The sequence below is a fragment of the Pongo abelii genome, chromosome X, assembly GCF_028885655.2.
Source record: "Pongo abelii isolate AG06213 chromosome X, NHGRI_mPonAbe1-v2.0_pri, whole genome shotgun sequence".
NCBI classification, from domain to species: Eukaryota; Metazoa; Chordata; class Mammalia; order Primates; family Hominidae; genus Pongo; species Pongo abelii.
Genome location: NC_072008.2, coordinates 129484275 through 129505628, shown reverse-complemented (window position 1 = coordinate 129505628; position 21354 = coordinate 129484275). Strand labels below are relative to the sequence as shown.

The window sequence follows — 21354 nt, the reverse complement described above, 5'->3', positions numbered from 1 at the left end:
GTGCCCGCCACCATGCCCAGCTAAGTTTTTTGTATTTTTAGTAGAGACGGGGTTTCACCATGTTGGCCAGGCTGGTCTCGAACTCCTGACCTCAAGTGATCCACCCTCCTCAACCTCCCAAAGTGCTGGGATTACAGGCGTGAGCCACTGCACCCGACCATTACTTCTTCCTTTTTCCTTGTCTTAAAGTTGTCCTTTAGTTTTCAAAGGACTCCCCCTTAGTTCTAGTATTTTTGAAGTTAGTAAGAAACCCTTTATGATATATTTTATCATATATCAGACAAAGGATATATTTTATGATTATTTGTGTTAAAATCCCATGTTTTTATTCTTAAGCAACAAAGCTGTTAAAGAAAATGACAAAGAAAAAGGGAAAGAGAAAGAAAAAGAGAAAAAAGAAAAGACTCCAGCTACTACTCCAGAGGCCAGGGTACTTGGTAAAGATGGTAAAGAAAAACCAAAGGAAGAGCGGCCAAATAAAGATGAAAAAGCAAGAGAGACCAAGGAAAGAACGCCGAAGTCTGACAAAGAGAAAGAAAAATTCAAGAAGGAAGAAAAAGCTAAAGATGAGAAATTTAAGACCACTGTCCCCAACGCAGAATCAAAATCAACTCAAGAAAGGGAAAGAGAGAAGGAGCCATCCAGAGAAAGAGATATAGCAAAGGAAATGAAATCAAAGGAAAATGTTAAAGGAGGAGAAAAAACACCAGTTTCTGGGTCCTTGAAATCACCTGTTCCCAGATCAGATATTCCAGAGCCTGAAAGGGGCAAGTTTACCTTTCTTTATATGTTCTTACCTTTTGTTATTTTAATGTATAGTTGGTTATTGTCTCCTTGTTTTGGTAAGTTATATAGGGATTTTGCTAGGGGAACTTGATTGTCATAACAAGTTTTTTTTTTTCTTTTTAAGTGTTTGGCAAACTAGAAATGTACCTTATTCTGACTATTTCTTTTTGTCTTAACAGAACAAAAACGCCGCAAAATTGATACCCACCCTTCTCCATCACATTCCTCCACAGTAAAGGTTAGTATAGCCTGAGGAAGGCAGCGTCCATGTTAGGCTCACCTGTTTGGAATACCAGTGTCCTGACTTCCTTCAAGTCTTATGCCAAGCATTCACTGGAGCCACTGGAGGTTTTATATTGCATTAGAAAATGAATTTTTCTATATTGGTGGACTGATTTTTTTTCCTATTGAGTATTTTTATTATAAAAATATTAAAACTTCAAGGACTTAGCACTAATTTTGTAGTGTTTCAAAGTGCAAGAGAAATTTTACCCAGAAGTGCCTCAACTGCTTTAAGCAGTCTTTTTTGGAGTGCAATGGTAGCTACAAGCAAACGAATCTTTTCAGCAGAATGAAGCCTATTTTTCAGCATATTGAAGAATATATAGCACTGAAGACTTCCTGGATGACACAGGATAAACAAGTTACCTCTGAATTCAAGCTTCTTGATGAGCATCATACCGATGTGTGCCTTCTAAGAAGGAGTCTTGAAAGGAGTTCCATTTTAAAGTCTCCTTGGTGATCAGTTCTCCTGTAGTTGTGTATATTCAGTGAGCATGCAGCTTCTGTTGTGTCTTCCCTTGGAGGTTTGTTTATACCCATTGGGTTCCCAACAAGTTGAACCTTGCGTTACGATAAAAGCAGATGTGGCATCCAATCCTACCACCCAGCAAAGAGAAACCCCAGGCATTCAACTGCAGCACAAAATCGTGGGTGTAGCCTTCTTGAAGACTCAGGGTAGCCATTCCTTGCTCCATATTTAATTTTAATTCTAAAGTCATCTAATTTCATGGAATCTTTGAATTTGCAGTACGTTGAACTTTAAAAAAACTGTAAGTTATTAATTCTTCATCAAGAGCACTGTGGTGGAATATCGTAGTTGATTTCTTTTTCTTTTTTTTTAATGCTTTCTTTGTGTGTGGGAGGTATGAGATTCACCATGATAGGCACTTTGCAGAAAAAAAAAGTGATTACTCTTATATATTTTGTTTTCTTGTTAATACAATGCCACTGAATTTTTCAGCTAGGATTTTAAAATGTATATATTCATATTAGAGTTACAAGTAAAGTAAAATGTGAATCCTCCCAATTAAAGAAGAACTATGAAAAATACAAGGCAGTGTTGTTCTTCCACAGTGACCTCCAGTATTTTAAATTTTTTGTGGCGAAAAAAAATGTTTTGCTTTCTTAAACCTCTTAACTATAGCTTAAGTAGAGAGATATGAACAATGTGGCATTGACATTTATTTTTAAATTCTGAGCAGAGAAAGATTTTTATTTCTTACATTGAGTACATTTAATTTAGTTTTTAACATTACAATTCCATTACATGTTTTTTTTTATTGTTGATATTCATATTGATAATGACATCATGAAATTTATCCTCACAAGAAGTAGCTGGTTTATTTCCAGGTTACAGCCATACTTCCCAAAGTTCCTCTGGGTTCTGAGAACTATGCCAGCTCACCTGTCATCTCCATTCATTTTCTACAGGACAGTCTCATCGAACTCAAGGAATCTTCAGCAAAGGTTTGAGTCTTTTAAAATCATCATGCCTAAGTAAACCAAATGTTCTTTACTTGTTTTATTTGATAGATGTCCTCACCCTAGTACATTCAGTAAGCTGAGATCAGTGGGATAAAGTACTCTGCTTACATTGAATAACCTTCAAAAATATTAAATGTTAAAACTGAAACAACAGATGACAGTGGTCCCTTGTAATGAGATTGTTATAAAATGTGTGTAATGTGGCAACATTTCTGTCATCTCTCCTTCCTTGCTGTGTTATACATTCTCCTTTTATGCTTTTTCAAAATCTGGAAATAAGTTTAACATTCGGGGAAGAGGTTATTTGATTGTTTTGGGTTTATTTAATTTTTCAAAACAAATCTGCCAGGCTGTCTGACTGTTTAGACAACCCAAAATACCAAAAAATAAATTTGATGCATTCACATATCTGTTTTAAAAATGGAACTCATCTGAATCCATAAAAATTCTTTATATATCCTCTGCTGAGGTACCTTTTTGGTAGTTATAGCACAATATCAGGAGATACAGTTAATGTGAAAGAATCATTCCCCTGGAGAGGAATACTCAGTGGTTGTGTTTACATGTCAGTATTAATTCTTACCTATTATTCTACTTTCTTGAGTATTCTGCTACTAAAAGTAGTGTGCAGTTTGTGTATCTTATTACAGAGTTTATTTCAGTATTATACTTGAATTGTCCATTGTTCATGTTGTTTTGTCTTTGTTATAAAACATGTACCCTTCTTTGATTTTCTCCTTTGCCTCCTCTTACAAGCTACAAGCAAATGAATCTGCTCAGCAGAATGAAGCCTATTTTTCAGGATAAATATTGCTTGCCATGATTAAAATAGAAATCAGCTAAGCATGTTTTTTTTACTGGTGGACCAAATGAAATTTTGAAACAGAGCCAGTTGACATTACTAACTGCTTTTAGATGTATAGATTTATAATGAAATGTCTGTGGATATTGGGCAAATAAGCACTAATTTTTAAGTTTATATTAGCCAGTGTACCTGTGTCCTAAAATTGTAGCATTGTTTTTTAGAATATACTGTATTAATCAAAAGTCTCAGCTATACTGGGAGAACTTCCATTTAGTTTTATTTTTTTTCTGATTTGAATGGATGTTTTATTTGAAGTAGATATCGGGATTATTCTGTAATATGCTATTAAAGAACAAGCCGAAATAACACATTAGACACAACATCAACTTAATGACATTATTTTTGAAAATTCTAAACATCCAACGTATTTTTGTTTTTTTGGTGTTAGCCATAACGTCACAATACTAACAGAGTTCTCCATACCTAGTAGGAGTTACAAAAATGTTGATATCAGGTTGGAATTATATACCGCTGTTTTTTATTACATGGGATTATTATTTAAAATGATGTTCCTATTTAGGTTAGTTTTGGAAAACTTAATTTATATTCCATTTCAATTTTGATATCTATAGAACTTTCATTTAATGTAAACTTTTTATTGGCAAACTTAAATATATACTGCAATATACTAGGTTTTTATAACCAGTTTCGAATTGTTTGTGTCAGTCTTAACCATCAGTGGCTTCTATGGGCTATTTTAAATTAATGGGCTAACAGTGTTAACTTCTGAATATTTGTTTACTGAAACATACTTTGAAGCAGTTTGTAACCTGCTGTTAAAATTAACTGGATTTTCTAATCGATGATGGTTCCTCACATTTGTGAAAAGGCCTTTTGAAAATATGTACTGTCTCATTTCATGCTCATAACAGTGCTGTGAGGTAGACAGGGCAGGTGGATAGTGTCTTTTTGACAAATGAGAGACTAAAAGTTCTTTAGCTTTCCCAGTTACATACAATTTGTTAGTATGAAAACATGAACTAAAATTAAGATTTCTTGATTCCTAGCACCACCCATTTCAACAATAGTTGAAAGGGTTTTTCTAGCTCCTTTAGTGTGTTTGCCTTGGTTTTTACAAATTACAGTGATTCAAGTCAATCTCCCACATCCCTCCTTTTTAAAAATGGTGTTTTGCAGGCCTTTAAAATTTAATTAATTTATTCCACATGCAACCAGAAAAATTTGAAAATGGCATATACATATGCTTCTAAAAATTGTGTGACTCCTACTACTTTTCAGATCTTTAGTGCTTAGCATGGTGCCTGGCAGTAAGGTTAGGTATTCAATAAATATTTGAAGTGATCTCTTAAGTCTTTGCATTTGGTAAAGCATGCAAAGTACTGGTTTGCATAGTAGCTGATGTTGCATTTTTATGTGTCTAGAAAGTTTAACAGCATATGAATGTCTTAGAAAAAAAATTTCACTGGACTTTGAGTGATCTCCAAAGTTGATTATCTTTAGCCTGTTTCTGAGGTAGCTTTTACTTTCTAGAGGGTGTGGAAGATACGCATCTATTTTCATATTATCTTGTCACTTGTACCTATAAAATTCTCTCCCTGCTTTAGTTTGTCTTTTCAGTTATGCTTTTTCTGTGGGATTCTCTTTATTATTTATTTGCTATTTTTACTTTCTAATTTGTGGTAAAAGCAATACATGGATTTTAGCTTTTCAAATGAGATTAGCTAAAAGAAGAAAAATCTAGCTTAGTATCCAAATATTTTCTGTCAGTTCACCCTTTACCCTGATTTCCAAATAGTGTATTTCTAGTTTTGATCAATTGTGTTTTGATGTAGCAATTCTAGCAGCTACCTTTGATGAAGATAGTGTTAAAAAAAAAAAAAAAAAAAAGCGAGTTCCATTAATCAGCCTCTCTGTGATTTAGGAGGGCATCAGTAACCATCTCAAGACAGAATTTAGCTTTTAATTTGTTCACCATCTTAAAATGAGGATTTACAGCCAAACCCAAGCCTAAAAGTGAGGCCATCTTTATATAATATAGTGAAGCTTTAATAAAGTCAATGGAGCAGAGTTTTCTGAAACAGATTCTTAAGGTCAAATTCTTTTTTGGACCTTAATGATCCCAATGTCAGGAATAAAAGCCAATCAAGAACAAAACCTAGCAATGCTACATACAAATCCATTTAATGAATCCTTAATTTTATTTGTCAAACTTGTATTGAGTATTCACTGTGTGTACAAGGAGCTATCACGTATGTAAAAGTAGAAAGGCACCTTAGCTCTTCTACCATACTGGAAACTGTTATGGACAAAAATGTATGACATGAAGTTAATAGGGAGCACTTGTCATAAAAAAAGGTAAATATAAAATAATGGAAAGTGAGTTGCAGAGTTGAGGGATGGTTGAGTGCTGATGACTTTGGCCATCTTTGAAGGCTAAGTAGGATTTTAAGAAGTTAAGATAAAAATGAACAACCATTCTAGTAATGAGAACTGCTGGAAAGGACAGATATTAGGGAGCAGTGATAGCCACAGCATAGAATGCATTAGGTTACTATAGCAGGATATAATTGTGAAAAGACGGTGGAGAGTTTGGAATGCCTAAACTAAGGGGTATGCATTTAATTCATTAGGCAATGAGAAACTGTTTTTATGCAAAAGAGTGTTTGATCAGAACTATTCTAAAGAAGGAATTGAATTGGGTACATTCTGAACTAAGAATTTCTGATTGTGTGTCAGTTGAGCTATGTGACTTTTTATGTCAAGAATGAAGTATTTGAACATTAATGCCAGAAGTAAGTTCTAGAAAAATTTCTCAATTCCTCGCAGTACGGAAAGTAAGCACAGTTCAAAAGTTCATTATTAATAAGGGGTGTGTGTGTGTGTGTGTGTGTGTGTGTGTGTGTGTGTGTGTGTGTGTGTGTGTGTGTGTTTTGCTTTTATTGGGAAAAATTACTACTTAGAGAAGTCTTCTTTGAGTATTGCAGCAATATTTCCTGTCTTAATCATTTTCATAAATAATGTTAAGATATGAATAAACCTCACGATTAGAAAAATCTTGGTGTCATTTAAGGCATTCTAGCCAGCAAGAGTATCTTTTAGACAAGTACTTTTATTACTATCATTCTCTTGCTCTTTATTAATAAGCATTTTGTCTATTTCAGTTTATCAACTTTTAAACATTGAAATTTTAAAGAATCTACTTCTGCATTGCTATGGCAGTATTTCTGAGCCAGCTGAATTGAAAATGTTTGGTGGTGTTAAAAAATAAGTGTTTAATTCTCAAACTGATGGTCTTCATTTTTCATGTATTCCTTTGAATACCAAAGGATTTCTTCATGTAAAAATATTTGACTTTTGACTCACTATTCTATTTGTTCCTAAGGTGTATCTAGCATTGTGTAGTTATGTAATGAGTTATATTCAGTATTTTGCTGCATACTACTTTTAATGTCTTAAATTAAACATAGGCTTGTAGCACAGATGTAAATGCCATAAGGTTAGGTATCTGATTATTTCCTGACTCCTTCCTAAATATTTTATGTTACAGCATATTTCCATATTTACAACTCACCTAAGAAGGGTTATCTCTCAATTATTTAGTTAGAATATCCTTGATGATTGGCTGTTTTATTGCATATAGCCCTTTTGGCAGAGAAAGAATAGGCAGAGGAGAATATTGGTTCATTATTTTTTAGTCTTTTGAATTGTTTAATCATCCTCAGCTGACTAGATGGCTTTCTGAGGTATTTAGAACAAGGAAGACAAATTTCACAGTTAATTGTGATTATTTTGGTAGAAATTGGAGTGCTTTCAGAAGTAGAGAACATGCAGCCTTTACATTTGTAAAAATAATTTGGGGTAATCTTTGCATGGTTCACACTGAGGCAGAAAAGAATTATTAGCAAAATCATAGCTAGGTTTTATTTTTATACTTTTGCCCATTGCCATTATTGACTGCCTATCGGTGGATGCTAAGACTATTTAAAATTTCCGTGATTGTGTAGAGGTGTTTTTTTCTGTTTTTGTTTTTTAAACAGTAGAGAAAGTCCAGTCACTATTGTTCATATATGAACTCTTGTAATGGTGGTTATAGGTCTTTACAATAGAGCTATAAGGAATACTTTAGCTTGTGAATTTACTAATGAGTCTCAGTTGAAGCACAAATGAACTGATGGAGTTTAAATGGTAATTTTTATAAGGCCAAGAATTGAAGCCTTTGTATAATTTGTGCCATGTCCTTTTATTTTACCTCTTGTAATCCAGATAGCTGACCAGTTTTGACTTTGGGTATAATTCCCAATTGTGTTTCATTTAATAAACAAATGATGCCAATACTGGAAAACTAATAATCTTTAGTAATATTGCCTTAATTTAACAGCTCTACATTAATCATACTCCTCCACCACTGTCCAAGAGTAAGGAGAGAGAAATGGACAAGAAAGATTTGGACAAGTCAAGGGAAAGATCCAGAGAAAGAGAGAAAAAAGATGAAAAGGACAGGAAAGAGCGGAAAAGGGTTTGTAAATTTTTTTAAAACTAGTTTGGAAAGCTCATTATCATGTACACCAGTGTGTATGTTGCCTTTTAAAAAATACTAGTTTGTTCCATAGTAGTCTGTTATTTCATGATTTTATTGATATTTTTACCCCGAAGTGTTTGCATCTTCTACGTTAATAAGGATCTTCAGCCTAGTAATCTCTGTCAGCTCTGCTTGTCTTTCATGCCATTTTATCAAGTATGTGAAACTACTGCAAATACTCTCCATTGCTAGTTAGCTGTGTCCTTCTCATATAAAAGTAATACTTTAAAACAAAAACAGAAGCCCTTGGTCAATGTAGTTCACAATTCTTGGTTCTAGGATCACTCAAACAACGACCGTGAAGTGCCACCGGACTTAACCAAGAGACGTAAAGAGGAGAATGGAACAAGTAGGTAGACTTATTCATATCTTTGAAGATATCATCGAAGTGAATTGGAAAAGGCTTTCATGATTTTCTTTTGTAATTTTAGTGGGGGTTTCAAAACATAAAAGTGAAAGTCCTTGTGAATCTCCTTATCCAAATGAGAAAGACAAGGAAAAAAATAAGTCAAAATCTTCAGGCAAAGAAAAAGGCAGTGATTCATTTAAATCTGAGAAGATGGATAAAATCTCCTCCGGTGGCAAAAAGGTAAATTAGGAAAATAAAGGAATAATATGCTTTATCTTAAAAAAATCAACTCTGAAAATTTAGCAAATATTGAATTTTTTTCCTAGTCCTATAGTCTTTTGTTCATTATTTAGGGGTGGGAAGAAGAGGTATTGAGGGAGGGCATTCCGTTTGGGGAATTTGAGTCAGTTCAGTCCCAGATTACTAGGAGGGTAGAGTTAGTATACCTCTGAGATTCCTTTCCCCTCTCCATTCCATTCCCACCTACTTCTGTTGATTGAGTTTCAGCTGTTCTTTGCATTTTCTTTCTTATCCACCAAGTCTTTGCTTTTAGTTTCTCTTTATTCCTGAGATTAAAATATGGTCACATGTATTCTCTCTGACCATCATAGCATCATAAAGTCTTGATTGTGATTTGAAACATTTTGGTAACGTTTTCTCCTAATAAACTGATTTGTTTGATACTTGTATTTGACTTAAAAATTGAGTATAAGATACATTCTCTTACATATTAATGGTTGATATTTAAAATGAATCTCATGCATCTGCCATAAAGTAATAAGCAAGCCATTACTAAAGTATAAATTGTTTCCAGAACATTGTTATATATATTGAAAATATATGCCATTTATTCATAGTTCATAAAAACAGCTCTAGAAAATTATATAATGAACATTTTAATTCTATGCTTTAAAAGATAGGCTGTTCTTTTAGGTGTTTTTTAATTGAGGTAAAATTCAAATAACATAAAATTAATCATTTTAAACGTGTACATTTAAGTGACATTTAGTATATTTACAGTATTGTGTAATCATCTCTATCTAGTTCCAAAACATTTTTATCACTTCCAAGAGAAAACTCTATACCCATTTAAACAGTCACTCCCATTTCCCCTTCTCCTCAGCCCCTGGGAACCATAAATCTGTTTTCTTTATGGATTCACTCATTCTGAATATTTTATGTAAATGAAATAGTACAATAATGTGCCCTGTTGTGTCTGATGTCTTTCACTTAGCATAATGTTTTTGAAGTTCTTCCATGTTGTAGCACGTGTCATTTACTTCATTTCTTTTTATAGCTAAGTAATATTTCATTATATGAATATACCACATTTGTTTATCCATTTTTCAGTTGATGGACTTTTGAGTTGTTTCCATGTTTTGGCTATTGTGAATAGTGCTGCTGTGAACATTTGTGTGGGGCTATAAGTATTTGTTCAAACACCTATTTTTAATTAGCTTGGATATATGCCCAAGAATGGAATTTCTGAGTTATATGGTAATTCTATGTTTAACTTTTTGAGGAACCACCAAAATCTTTTAGACAGTGGCTGTACAGTTTACATTTCTACCAACAAAGTATCAGGGTGCAGATTTCTCTACATCCTTGTCAACACTGGTTATTTTCTGTTTTTGTTTTTTATTATAGCCATTCCAGTAAGTGTAAAGTGGTGTCTCATTGTGGTTTTGATTTGCATTTTCTTAATAACTAATGATGCTGAACATCTTTTCATGTGCTTATTGGCCATTTGTTTATCTTTCAAGAAATCTGTTCAGATACCTTGACCATTTTTTATTTAGAGGGTTTGTGTTTTTGTTGCTCAGTTGTAAGAGTTCTTTATGTATTTTGGATACTAGATCCTTATGAGATAGGTGATTTGCAAATTTTTTCTCCAGTTCTATAGGTTGTCTTTTCACTTTCTTGGTAGTGTTCGTTGATGCATGAATGTTTTTACTTTTGGTGAAGTTCAATGTATCTATTTTTTTTCCTTTTGTTGCTTATGCTTTTGGTGTCATATTAAGTAAGTTTTTGAAGACAAATATAGCTCGTGGGTGATGAAAAGGGGTTTTGAGCTGGCTTTTATATTTGGTTTTCCCTTCCCCAGCTAATTCTACCATTTCTTATAGGAGTCCAGGCATGATAAAGAAAAGATAGAAAAGAAAGAGAAACGGGACAGTTCAGGAGGAAAGGAAGAGAAGAAACAATATCCTTTTCATTTTGATGTTTTCAGTTAGTGTAATGGAAAGCTTTGATACTGGTCATGTTTACAATTGTACTCTTTTAGTATGTGGTTTATGTGCTTAAGGGCTGATTAGTTTTGAAATGGTCTTTCCAGTTAACTCTCTCAAAATGTGTGAAATCTGGAAGTGGGATACTTGATGTTCTTGATATTTAAAAATACTTCTGTGGTGACTGAGATGTTTTTTATGCCACTAAGGGATTTATAGTCTTTCGGGTTATATTATCACAGAGAGGAAGAAAGGAAACAGAGAGTCCCTAGGGCCGGGGACATTGGGAATAGAAGGGCAAAATGATGAGGCAGACAAGCAGAGCTGGGCGAGTTTGAGGCTACCAGGCTGGTCAGAGCCCATTTAGGCCTGCAACCTGAGGTGCTGTACTAAAAGGGGAGATGCTATTCTTTCCGCCATTCCCAAAAGTTGTTTTCCCTTAATTTGTCATCTACTCATAAGTCCTCGGACAAGCACAGATAATGAAGACTTTCCATCAAGGTGAGTGTTCTCTCACCACCTTTTCACTTAATGATAGAAACATAAAATGAGGTCTGATAATGTTGAAAAACTAGATGGCATTTTACAAGCTACAACTACTTGTTTTTTTCACCTAAATATAACGACCAAGTCTTTGGGTATAGATGCAAAACAAGATTCAGAATTATTTTTAAGCTGTTTTCATTTTAAGCTTGCTGATTAGCCACACATTTTTTTTTAAGCACCAAGATATATTTAAGAACATCTGGCTTTCTCTTCATCACTTATTCCCATCTTCTCTGGATAATTAATTATGTTTTTAAAGTCCTTATTGCCTTGTAAATAGTGGTGGTGGTATCTGCATTTTATAAGTGAAGAAACAGACTCTGAGAGGTTAAGTTGAAGAGGGTCATAAAGATATTAGTCAACAGAGCCAACACTCAAACCTCAGTCTTTCTATCCTTTAGTGTTCTCTGTTCCTTTTGCTTTCTCATGCTGATGTGTTATCCAAAGATTTTTAAGTTTTCGTGCCAATTTTTTTTTTTTTTTTACCACTGCCCATGTTTTGCAACAGAAAATATGGTCTGTGTTTTTAGTTCTGGGATTTACAATGTGTAACTTTTTTTTTTTTTTTTTTTTTTTTAGGTAATGCACTTATGCTTTATGTGAGATTTAAAAAGTATTTTACCCATCTTAAGTAAATTGTGTTTCCATCATAGTGGATACAGTGTTCAGACCCTAATATTGCCTTTTTTGAGCACTTAAGATAATCCGAATAGTTACTGTTTGGTGATGCCTTAGTATTATTGAGGTACGTAGGACAATTTGCCCCCTAAATGTAATGGTTCCAGACAGCTGTGTTTTGAGGCTGTTGATTCTGCCTTTATTTTTTTATTTTTATTTTTATTTTTTTTGAGACAGAGTCTCACTCTGTCGCCCAGGCTGGAGTGCAGTGGCACGATCTCAGCTCACTGCAACCTCTGCCGCCCAGGTTTAAGCGATTCTCCTGCCTCAGCCTCCTGAGTAGCTGGGATTAGAGGTGCCTGCCACCACACCCGGCTAATTTTTGTATTTTTAGTAGAGATGGGGTTTCACCATGTTGGCTAGGCTGGTCTTGAACTCTTGACCTCGTGATCCACCTGCCTCAGCCTCCCAAAGTGCTGGGATTACAGGTGTGAGCCACCGCGCCTGGCCGACTCTGCTTTTTTATAGCCCGTTTTCTTGCTTCCATGTTAGCCATCATTTCTTAATATATTAAGTATACTTGCTTTTCTATACTTCCTTAATATATTAATTAATTAAGTATACTTGCTTGTCTATACCTCCCCCCTAATATTATTGGATGCTTCTAATCTTTTATGAGACCAGATAGATAACCAAGGCTATTTACCAGTGTTTAAATTACAAGTGAGAAATGTCTGAGAGCCAGTTCTGTATAAGGGTACGGGCTTAAAGGTATGGATTTTGTCATCTTTATTTTGGCTGCAAAGCAGGGATTCAAGAGGTTGCCTTATAGTCAACACATGATGAATGGTGTGCTTTTCCTGCTTTTTTGGTGCTTGCTATGTAAGTAGATTAGGGTAAAGTAGGGTAAATGAGAGTTATAAAAGAACATTTCGAATTTAATAGATTTAAAAGGAAATATTACGCTAATTCTTCAATTCTGGCTGCTCCTGCCCCCATCCCAACCTTGACAACTGTCTTCTCTGGTAAGCCATAAACTCTTAATCCTCATTTTAACCTTTCTTTTAATCTGGCATTTTGCTGTCACATGTGGTCTCCCTATTAAAAGAAAAACAAAAAGCCCACCTTTCATATCTTCATGAGGAATGAGCCAGCCATTGTCACTGACAACTTTCACAGTGATTTTATATATCTCTCTTTACTCAATACCTAAATATTATTCTTTTGTATGTGAAGGTTATGCTACAGATTTGAGTTTTACTTACACTGACCATGAATTTGTATTTTACCCCTCTATGTAATTTCTTAGGAACAAAGGGATGACAAAACTGGCCAGGGTTAGATATTTGGCTCGTGGTCTTATAGCAAAACTTCTAGATTCAGATGTTCTTTTAAAAGTATGTCTAGCTGGATGTCCATCCTGTTGAATTCCTCATTGACAACTTTGTACAATACTTTCTTCTGGGGTAGACTCTTAATTTTGTGAGACTCTGGTTGATAGTTTATTTTCTTTTGAGACAAAGAAGTCTCGCTGTTTTGCCCAGGCTGGAGTGTAATGGGTGATCTTGGCTCACTGCAACACCCGCCTTCCAGGTGATTCTCCTGGTGATTCTTCAAGAGATTCTCCTGCCTCATCCTCCTGAGTAGCTGGGATTACAGGCACGCACCACCATGGCTGGCTAATTTTTGTATTTTTAGTAGAGACAAGGTTTCACCATGTTGGCCAGGCTGGTCTTGAACTCCTGACCTCAGGTGATCCACCTGCCTTGGCCTCCCAAAGTGCTGGGATTACAGGTCTGAGCCACTGTGCTGGGCCATCTGGCTGATAGTTTCTTTTTTTTTTTTTTTTTTTTTGTTGAGATGGAATCTCGCTCTGTTGCCCAGGCTGGAGTGCAGTGGTGCAGTCTTGGTTCACTGCAATCTCTACTTCTCAGGTTCAAGCGATTCTCCTGCCTCAACCTCCCTAGTAGCTGGGACTGCAAGCACGTGCCACCACGCCTGGCTAATTTTTGTATTTTTAGTAGAGACAGGGTTTCACAATGTTGGCCAGGCTGGTCTCGAACTCCTGACCTCAGGTGATCCACCTGCCTCGGCCTCCCAAAGTGCTGGCATTACAGACGCGAGCCACTGCACCCGGCCGATAGTTTATTTTAAAACAAAAAAAAAAAATTTTTAAATAGAGATGGGGTTTCGCCATGTTGCCCAGGCTGGTCTGAAACTCCTGGACTCAAGCCATCTGCTTGACTTGGTCTCCCAATGTGCTGGGATTGTAGGCATGAGCCGCCATGCCTGGCTGATAGTTTCTTTTTCTGGCTGTTGACTGCTACTTTCTATTTGGATACATTCCAGGGTTGGTCAGGTCTGTTTTTCTTCCTTTTCTTTAAGAATGTTATCATTTCTGATTGGAACCGTCTATTTACAGGCTACTTTGAAATCTGCTGCCCTCCCCCACTCACCTTTTATTTTCTATTCTATAGAAAGGACAGCTCTTACATATGTCATATTTCCATGATTGAAAGATGTCATTACTTGTAAGATTTCATTGTTGTTTTTAGAACAGTTTTTTTAAGGAGGGTTGGTAGAGAAATGACACTGATTTGTAAGTATCATCCTGAGTTTCACAAACATTAAAATAATCACATTAGAATTAAGATACAAGGCCAGGCATGGTGGCTCATGCCTGTAATCCTAACACTGTAGGAGGCTGAGGCAAGAGGATTGCTTGAGGCCAGGAATTTGAGATCAGCCTGGGCAACATAGTGAGACCCCATTTCTAATAAATAAATAAATAAATAAATTTAAAAAACTTAGCTAGGCATGGTAGTGTGCACCTGTAGTACCAGCTCCTTGGGAGTCTGAGGCAGGAGGATTTCCTGAGCACAGGAGTTCGAGGCTGCAGTAAGCCATGATTATGCACTCCAGCATAGGTGACAGAGCAAGACTCTTGTCTCTTAAGAATTAAGAAGATAACAGTATATAAATATGACCATAATTAAATTCCTTCCAGTCTTCTGTCATCTTTTCTGGTCTTCTATATTTGGTTGCAAAACTCTGTTCCTTCTCTGCATCTTCTGTTGCCCTTAAAGTCTTTGTACAAATTCATCTTGCCTCTCCTTGATTTAGTCTCTTGAAGATTACTAGTTCCTTTGCCTTTAACCTTTCTTCCTACTTTAACTTTTTTTTTTTAATTCCTGCTTATAAAATTGTCCTCTGAGAACCACCACCCTTTGGCTTCTCAATTTTAATTTGATATATGTGATCCTCAACTCAGGGATGTTGAGTTCAGCAAACTTTTGAAAGTCGTTTTGTGAACCAAATGCCGTGCTAAGCTGACATTTGCTCCCAGGCCTTGAGATACTCAGTCTCCTTGCTTTTTATTATTTTGGATGTAGGACTTTGATTTTAAAGAACATTAGCAGTTAGCACTACTTATTCATAATCTGTATTTTTAATCTACTACATTCCTATTCTAATCCTCCATTCCAAGAAGGCCAAATATATTTTGCAGGTCCATTCCTTCCAGTCTCACATGTGTAACCTAATTTTTATCCTCTAAATCCTAGGTTGCAAATTATCAGCCCTTGGGCAGAATGTGGCTTGTTAAATATACTTTCTTATTTTATTTTATTTTATTTTTCATTTCATTTCATTTCATTTTTGAGACAGAGTCTCTCTCTGTCACCCATGCTGGAGTGCAGTGGTGCAATCTTGGCTCACTGTAACCTCTACCTGCTGGATTCAAGCGATTCTCATGCCTCAGTCTCCCGAGTAGCTGGGATTACAGGCATGTGCCACCATGCCTAGCTAATTTTTTTGTATTTTCAGTATAGACGGGGTTTCACCACGTTGTCCAGGCTTGTCTCAAACTCCTGACCTCAAGTGAACCGCCCTCCTTGGCCTCCCAAAATGCTGGGATTACAGGTGTGAGCCACCACGCCCGGCCTCTCTTTCTTTCTTTCTTTTTTTTTTATAGAGACGAGGCTCACTATATTGCCCGGGCTGGTATTGAACTCATGGGCTCAAGTAATTCTCCTGCCTCTGCCTCTCAACGTGGTATGATTACACATGTGAGCCACCACCGCCAGCAAAATGCACCTTCTTAACCTCACACAATATTTCAAAATTTTAAAAATCTGTTTGTTTTTAAAAATCAGAATTGACAAAATCCAAATTTCAGTTTTTCTTGAAGGATTGGAACATCTGGTAACATTGTGTTCTGATTTCTGCATAGCATCATTATGTCCTGATTTCAGCTAGACTTGTCTAGGTGCTGCCCCCCTTTAGAATAGAGCAAGGGCCTTTTTAAAAACAGTTCACCTCAGTCAGTCCCCACTCAGCTCGTTTCTTTTGTTTTCATCACGTTCTTGGCCTCTGTAGACAATTGATTTTGTAATTCCAGCTCTAAGCCTTTTTTTTTTTTTTTTTTCCCTTCAGTTCATACTTGGAAACTGACCTCCTAAGCTCCTAAAGATTTCTTGTTTTAGGAATGCATTGCCATTTTGAGGCTTATTCCTAGATGTTGACAATAGGTATTGGGAAAGGGTATGGGATAGGGAACTCATCAATGTTCACATTGATGCCAGAGAAACATTTAATATCTCTGTATAAGTGCAACATTGACTTTTTTTTTTTTGCCACCAAACACACCATTTTATAGGAGGGAAACCTATACTGATTAAAAGAGCTTGCTTATTTGCTGCAGCATATTTTTTGAGGGCAGATTTAATATGCTCTCACTTTGGTCTGTATGTAGTAACCATTAAATGTATACTAGACTCTTGTTAGGAGCTTGAAATGACAGACACAAACCATTTTTGTCTTCATTATCAACTTTTATACTTTAAAAAAAATACTGAGTATAGGTTTTGTGCACTGATATTCATAGGCACGAAAAGTTGAAGAGGGCAGGAGAAATTTTCTATTTCCTTGCTCTTCCACTTACAGTAGAGCAAAATATTCATTTATATGCTGTTTTTTAAAATTTTGACATGGGCATGAACACTTATAAAAGGCTTCCATGCAACATTTGCCCTGAGTGTGTCTTTCCCCTACACACATAATTATCCTGAAACGCATCCCTGGGTGCAGTTAAGATTCAGCTCAACAGAATCCACATCTTAACTCTGTTACGTTTTATCCACGTGGAACATCTCAGGAACTCTGTTTGCTATAAGAATTCCTAGGTTGCAGTATAAGGGTAAATGAAGGAGTAAAGTGGATTTAGGATGGCTGTCCCCATGTCTTTCTCCTCATAACTTCTTTCTTCCTTATAAATATTTGTTTGACTTTTTAAATGTCAAGTTCATCCTTATATGCCTTTCTACCTGGGGTTTATGTGAAAAGAGCGAGAGAATGAGAATAAAATCCTGACAGTTTCAGACACTAGTAAAAATGCATGGAATGCAGTTCTGGGATGCTTCCTTTGAAGTGAAGACACTTAACCAAAAATAATATATTATTTTGGTGGGCTTGTATTTTATAGTTTCTCTTAAAAATTGTTTGGTTGCCATCCAGAGGGCTCTTTTATGAAGAATCTGTATAAACTACTAAAACATTTCTTAGGACCTTTTTGGTGAGTTTGATCATAAAATTAAAAAGCGTGTATGTGTTTTATAAAGGCATACCTCTGTTAAGAAGGCTGGTTTTATGTTTGCCTTTTCTTCTCTACTTTGATCACCACCCTAGCTGTTCCTTTCTCCAGACCACCTTACTTTTCAAACTTGATTCTTGCTGTCACAGCTCTCTGTAACATCAGTTAAAATCAGCTGCCTCAACTCTTTGAGGATGTTTGTGCATAGGACGGCATTGTGAAACATAGGGAAACGGCAGTCTTACTAACAAAACAGGACCTATCTCTGGCCAAAAAGAAAAAAACAAACAAACAAACAACTTAGGAGGTCCAGATAATTACCAACATAAAATGGCGTTCACAAATATAATCTTGTCTCAGCAGAGTAGGAAGGCCATCTTCTGTTGAGATGTGTCCTACAAATGTGGTATGTGATGTTACCAATACAGCTTATAGCACCAATAGGTGTCTGTGATGGAGAACAGCAGGCTATGAACTGAGCCTGGAGTAGAAAATTTTTGAGAAACAGCAACAGTCCTAGATGTGAAAAAGATAGATCTGTGTGATCCCTTACATTTAGAACTTATACTTTCTTATTTACAATGGTTAAAGCAGCACATGTTTTTAAAAAATAGTTAATAAAACACTTAGGAGAATGTTGCAGGTAATGTGATATAAATGTTAATAAGAAGAAAAATACTGCTCTGCTGAAAACAGAGTCCTGAAGGCTGAGTTTCATCACTATGCAACTTTCTTCTTGGTGACAGCTAGCTCTTTCTGAAGTTCAGTAAACTTGGGGGCAGTTTTCAAGTTTGTAATCCTAATACCTCAGCATTATTTTATTAAAATGCTCTGTGGACACTACCAAGAGACTGACATCCAGTATCTTCTTTCCACTTGCTCTTGTGCTTGCTGATTTGTCATTCCAGGCTATGGACAGACCCCCTAAGCTGAAAGTCTCCCAGAGGAGGATGCCAAAGCTCCGTGCGTCACTCTCAGAACGATATCTCCCATAATTAAGAGCTTCTGGTGCTGTCCATTTAATGGGAATCTGCTTTAAGTCAGAAGATGAATACACACCACCATCCTCTTGACGAGACATTCCAAAGTCACTGATTTTCAGAACATTATTTTCACCTCCAGGCAGTTTCTTACAGCAAGGTCCCTGTGTATACATTTTTTACTCGAGATACACCATCCAGAATCAGCATCTAATGAAGATTTCACTAACTGAGTTTTAGTTCATTCTTCTTTCTCAGAAAGGAGAGGAAATCGCCTCCTGGAACCAGTTCCTTAATGACGTAGATAGGCCGTCTTTGTGTGCGAACTCCTATACGTTTGACAGTACTGGGATGATTATATTGCTTGAGGATTTTGGCTTCTAGTAAAAATTTTAATTTCAGTTCCTGGGGAAGACGTTCTTGACATGTTTTAACAGCAACAGCAATTTTATCCTTTAATGTGACCTTAAATGTGTCACCAAAATTTCTCTCGCGTCTTGTAATGTGACATCTTTATGATTGAGAACCCATTTCTTATTCTCCTTATGGCCATACTGTGATACCATGATGCTCTTAATTGGAACATTGACTTTTTTTTTTTACAATTTAAACAATTGAGATAAAATTCATATAACATCAAATTTGCCTTTTACTTTTTTTTTTTCTTTTGAAGACCAAGTCTCGCTGTTGTCTCCCAGGCTGGAGTGCAGTGGCGTGATCTCGGCTCACTGTGACCTCCGCTTCCCGGGTTCAAGCAATTCTCCTTCCTCAGCTTCCTGAGTAGCTGGGACTACAGGCGTGCACCACCACGCCTGGCTAATTTTTGTATTTTTAGTAGAGATAGGGGTTTCACCATGTTAGCCGGGATGGTCTCGATCTCCTGACCTGGTGATCCACCTGCCTCGGCCTCCCAAAGTGTTGGGATTATACGCGTGAGCCACCACGCCTGGCCTCAAATTTGCCATTTTAAAGTGTACAATTCAGTGGTTTTTAGTATATCCACTGTGTTGTGCAAGCATCACCACTGTCTAATACCAGAGCATTTCTGTCACCCCAAAAAGAAACTCCATGCCTATTAGCAGTCACTCCCAATTCTTCCCTTCCTCGGCCCCTGGAAACCAGTAATGTACTTTCTGTCTCTGTGATTTTGCCTGTTTTGGACATTTCATTTAAATGGAATTATGCAATAATTTGTGGCCTTTTGTGTTTGGCTTTCACTTAGCATCATGTTCTCAAGGCTCATCCATGTTGTGGCATGTATCAGTACTCCATTCCTTTTTATGGCTAAATGATGTTTCATTGTATGAGTGTGTACCACATTTTATTTATCCATTCAGCAATTAATGGACAGGAACAATGGCTTTTAAGTATTAAATTGTAAGTTCAACATTAAATGTATCCACAGTTATTGATAATATCAAGATTATACATGGTGTGAACAGAATGCTGTGTAGAAATGGTATGTAAATTATTTGTCAGCATTTCATGTAAGTGATTATTTTCTAAGGACCCTTCTAGCCCTGGTTTTAAGAAATATGTGAATGTAGTATTTTCATCAATAAAGTTTAATGCATTAAGCATTAGCTTAAAATTTGAATGAAGGCAGATGTGAAGATATTTGCCACATGTTGTAATAATCATGTTTTGAAATTATTTCAATATGAAGTATTTGAAAAATGTCAATACATAAAGGAAAGGAAATGAGTATAATTAAGTCAATATATTTTTAAAGCAATTTTTATAATTTAGCAGACACTGCATCTTAATATAAGTTACTATTAAAATTGTGTCCTTGTGAAAAATGTGATGTCATTTTTCTTTTTTTGTTGATCATGTAAAATAGGTTACTTTTCTTTGCTACATTTTGTATTTACTTTTGCTAAGCTATTGCTTGCCCTTGTGGAATGTTTTACTTGTTGCTCCATTTTTTTCTCCCTACCCCCACCCCTCTCTCCCACACGCACACAATGTTCAATTTTTTTTTTAAGTCATCATTAATGTGTTTATCTTTAATGGTTTCTAAGAATGGACAAAAAGAAACACACAAATATTTCATCCTTTTCTGGGGACTCAAGTCTTTGTTACTGATGGAACTCATTAACTTCTCGTTCTTTCTTAAATCTTCCTCCCTCCTTACCTTTTCCTCTCCTTCCTTCTCCCCTTCTTCCTTTCTTCTCCCCTCCCTCCTTCTTTCATTCTCCTTCCCTCCCTCCCTCCTTCTTTCATTCTCCTTCTCTCCTTCTCCCTTCCTTTTCTCCTACCTCCTTTGACTAACCCTCCCTCCCCTACTCCCTCCTTTCTTTCCTTCCTTCCTTCTTCTCTATCAATATAATCACTTTGTTTCTTTCAGGTGAGGTTGGAGTGGAACTGTTCAGCTGCGACCAGAAATTTATTTTCCTGAGTAAATTGCCAAGAATTAAGAATGAAGAGGGCCATTTGCATCTCCTTAAATTATTCAGTTATCTGCTTTATTGCTCCATGTGGAAAACTTAAAATTGTTAAGTTGTGCATTACTGTATTTTAACTTGTTGCTTAGTTTCTACATGTTTATTTTCAGTAATGGCTGAAAGTGTTAACTGTTCCATACTTTTAGCACAATGTGCTGCATAAGGTTACCTGTGTACAGAGTTTTACTTTAGATTAACTAAATATTGCCTGGGTTCAGTTTTTATTTCCATTCTGAAATGCTTCCTTTTTATTGTTTGAAACTGAAAATAAACAATTGTTGAACCCTTTTGATTTTACCTCATTTTAAAACTCAGTTTTAATTTATTATTTGGCTTGTTCTTAATATTAGTCACTAAAAGCAGTGGGAACATTGTCTTATGAAATGCTTAGGAATCATTTTATATAGTACATGTACAACATTAAACGTGTTTAAAAAAGAAAAAGGTACCAGCGATCACTTGTCCCTTGCCATTTTTTCTTGTAATTATGTTAGACAAATCTTGGTGGCGGGGGGATCAAAACATAATTGTTTTAATTCTACAGCTATAGGAGCTTTGTATTGCTGAACTTTCGTCTGGAAAAGTTTCACAGTGACATTTTTAAAAGAGAATTTTTTTATCTACTGAATTCTACCAGT

General features: G+C 35.9%; 1 protein-coding gene and 1 pseudogene across 23 annotated transcripts in view; one reads left to right on the top strand and one right to left on the bottom strand.

The window, feature by feature from the left end:
* Positions 1-21013, top strand: part of THOC2 (THO complex subunit 2) — a 132794-nt gene extending 111781 nt beyond the window's left edge. For 8 of the 23 annotated variants that reach the window (XM_063721263.1, XM_063721261.1, XM_063721262.1 and 5 more), the window contains 9 exons: positions 337-767; positions 966-1024; positions 2404-2535; positions 7758-7895; positions 8238-8307; positions 8390-8547; positions 10434-10510; positions 10991-11036; positions 18198-21013. In XM_063721263.1, coding sequence (XP_063577333.1) covers positions 337-767; positions 966-1024; positions 2404-2535; positions 7758-7895; positions 8238-8307; positions 8390-8547; positions 10434-10510; positions 10991-11018 — 1093 coding nt within the window. In that variant the 3' untranslated portion in view covers positions 11019-11036; positions 18198-21013. Of the gene's footprint in view, positions 1-336; positions 768-965; positions 1744-2403; positions 2536-7757; positions 7896-8237; positions 8308-8389; positions 8548-10433; positions 10557-10990; positions 11037-18197 lie in introns of those variants that run through there. The other 15 variants (XM_024240701.2, XM_054545025.1, XM_054545021.1 and 12 more) reach the window with 11 other exon arrangements.
* On the bottom strand, positions 18199-18835 carry LOC129052833 (tyrosine-protein kinase Fer-like; annotated as a pseudogene).
* Positions 21014-21354: the final 341 nt, after the last annotated feature.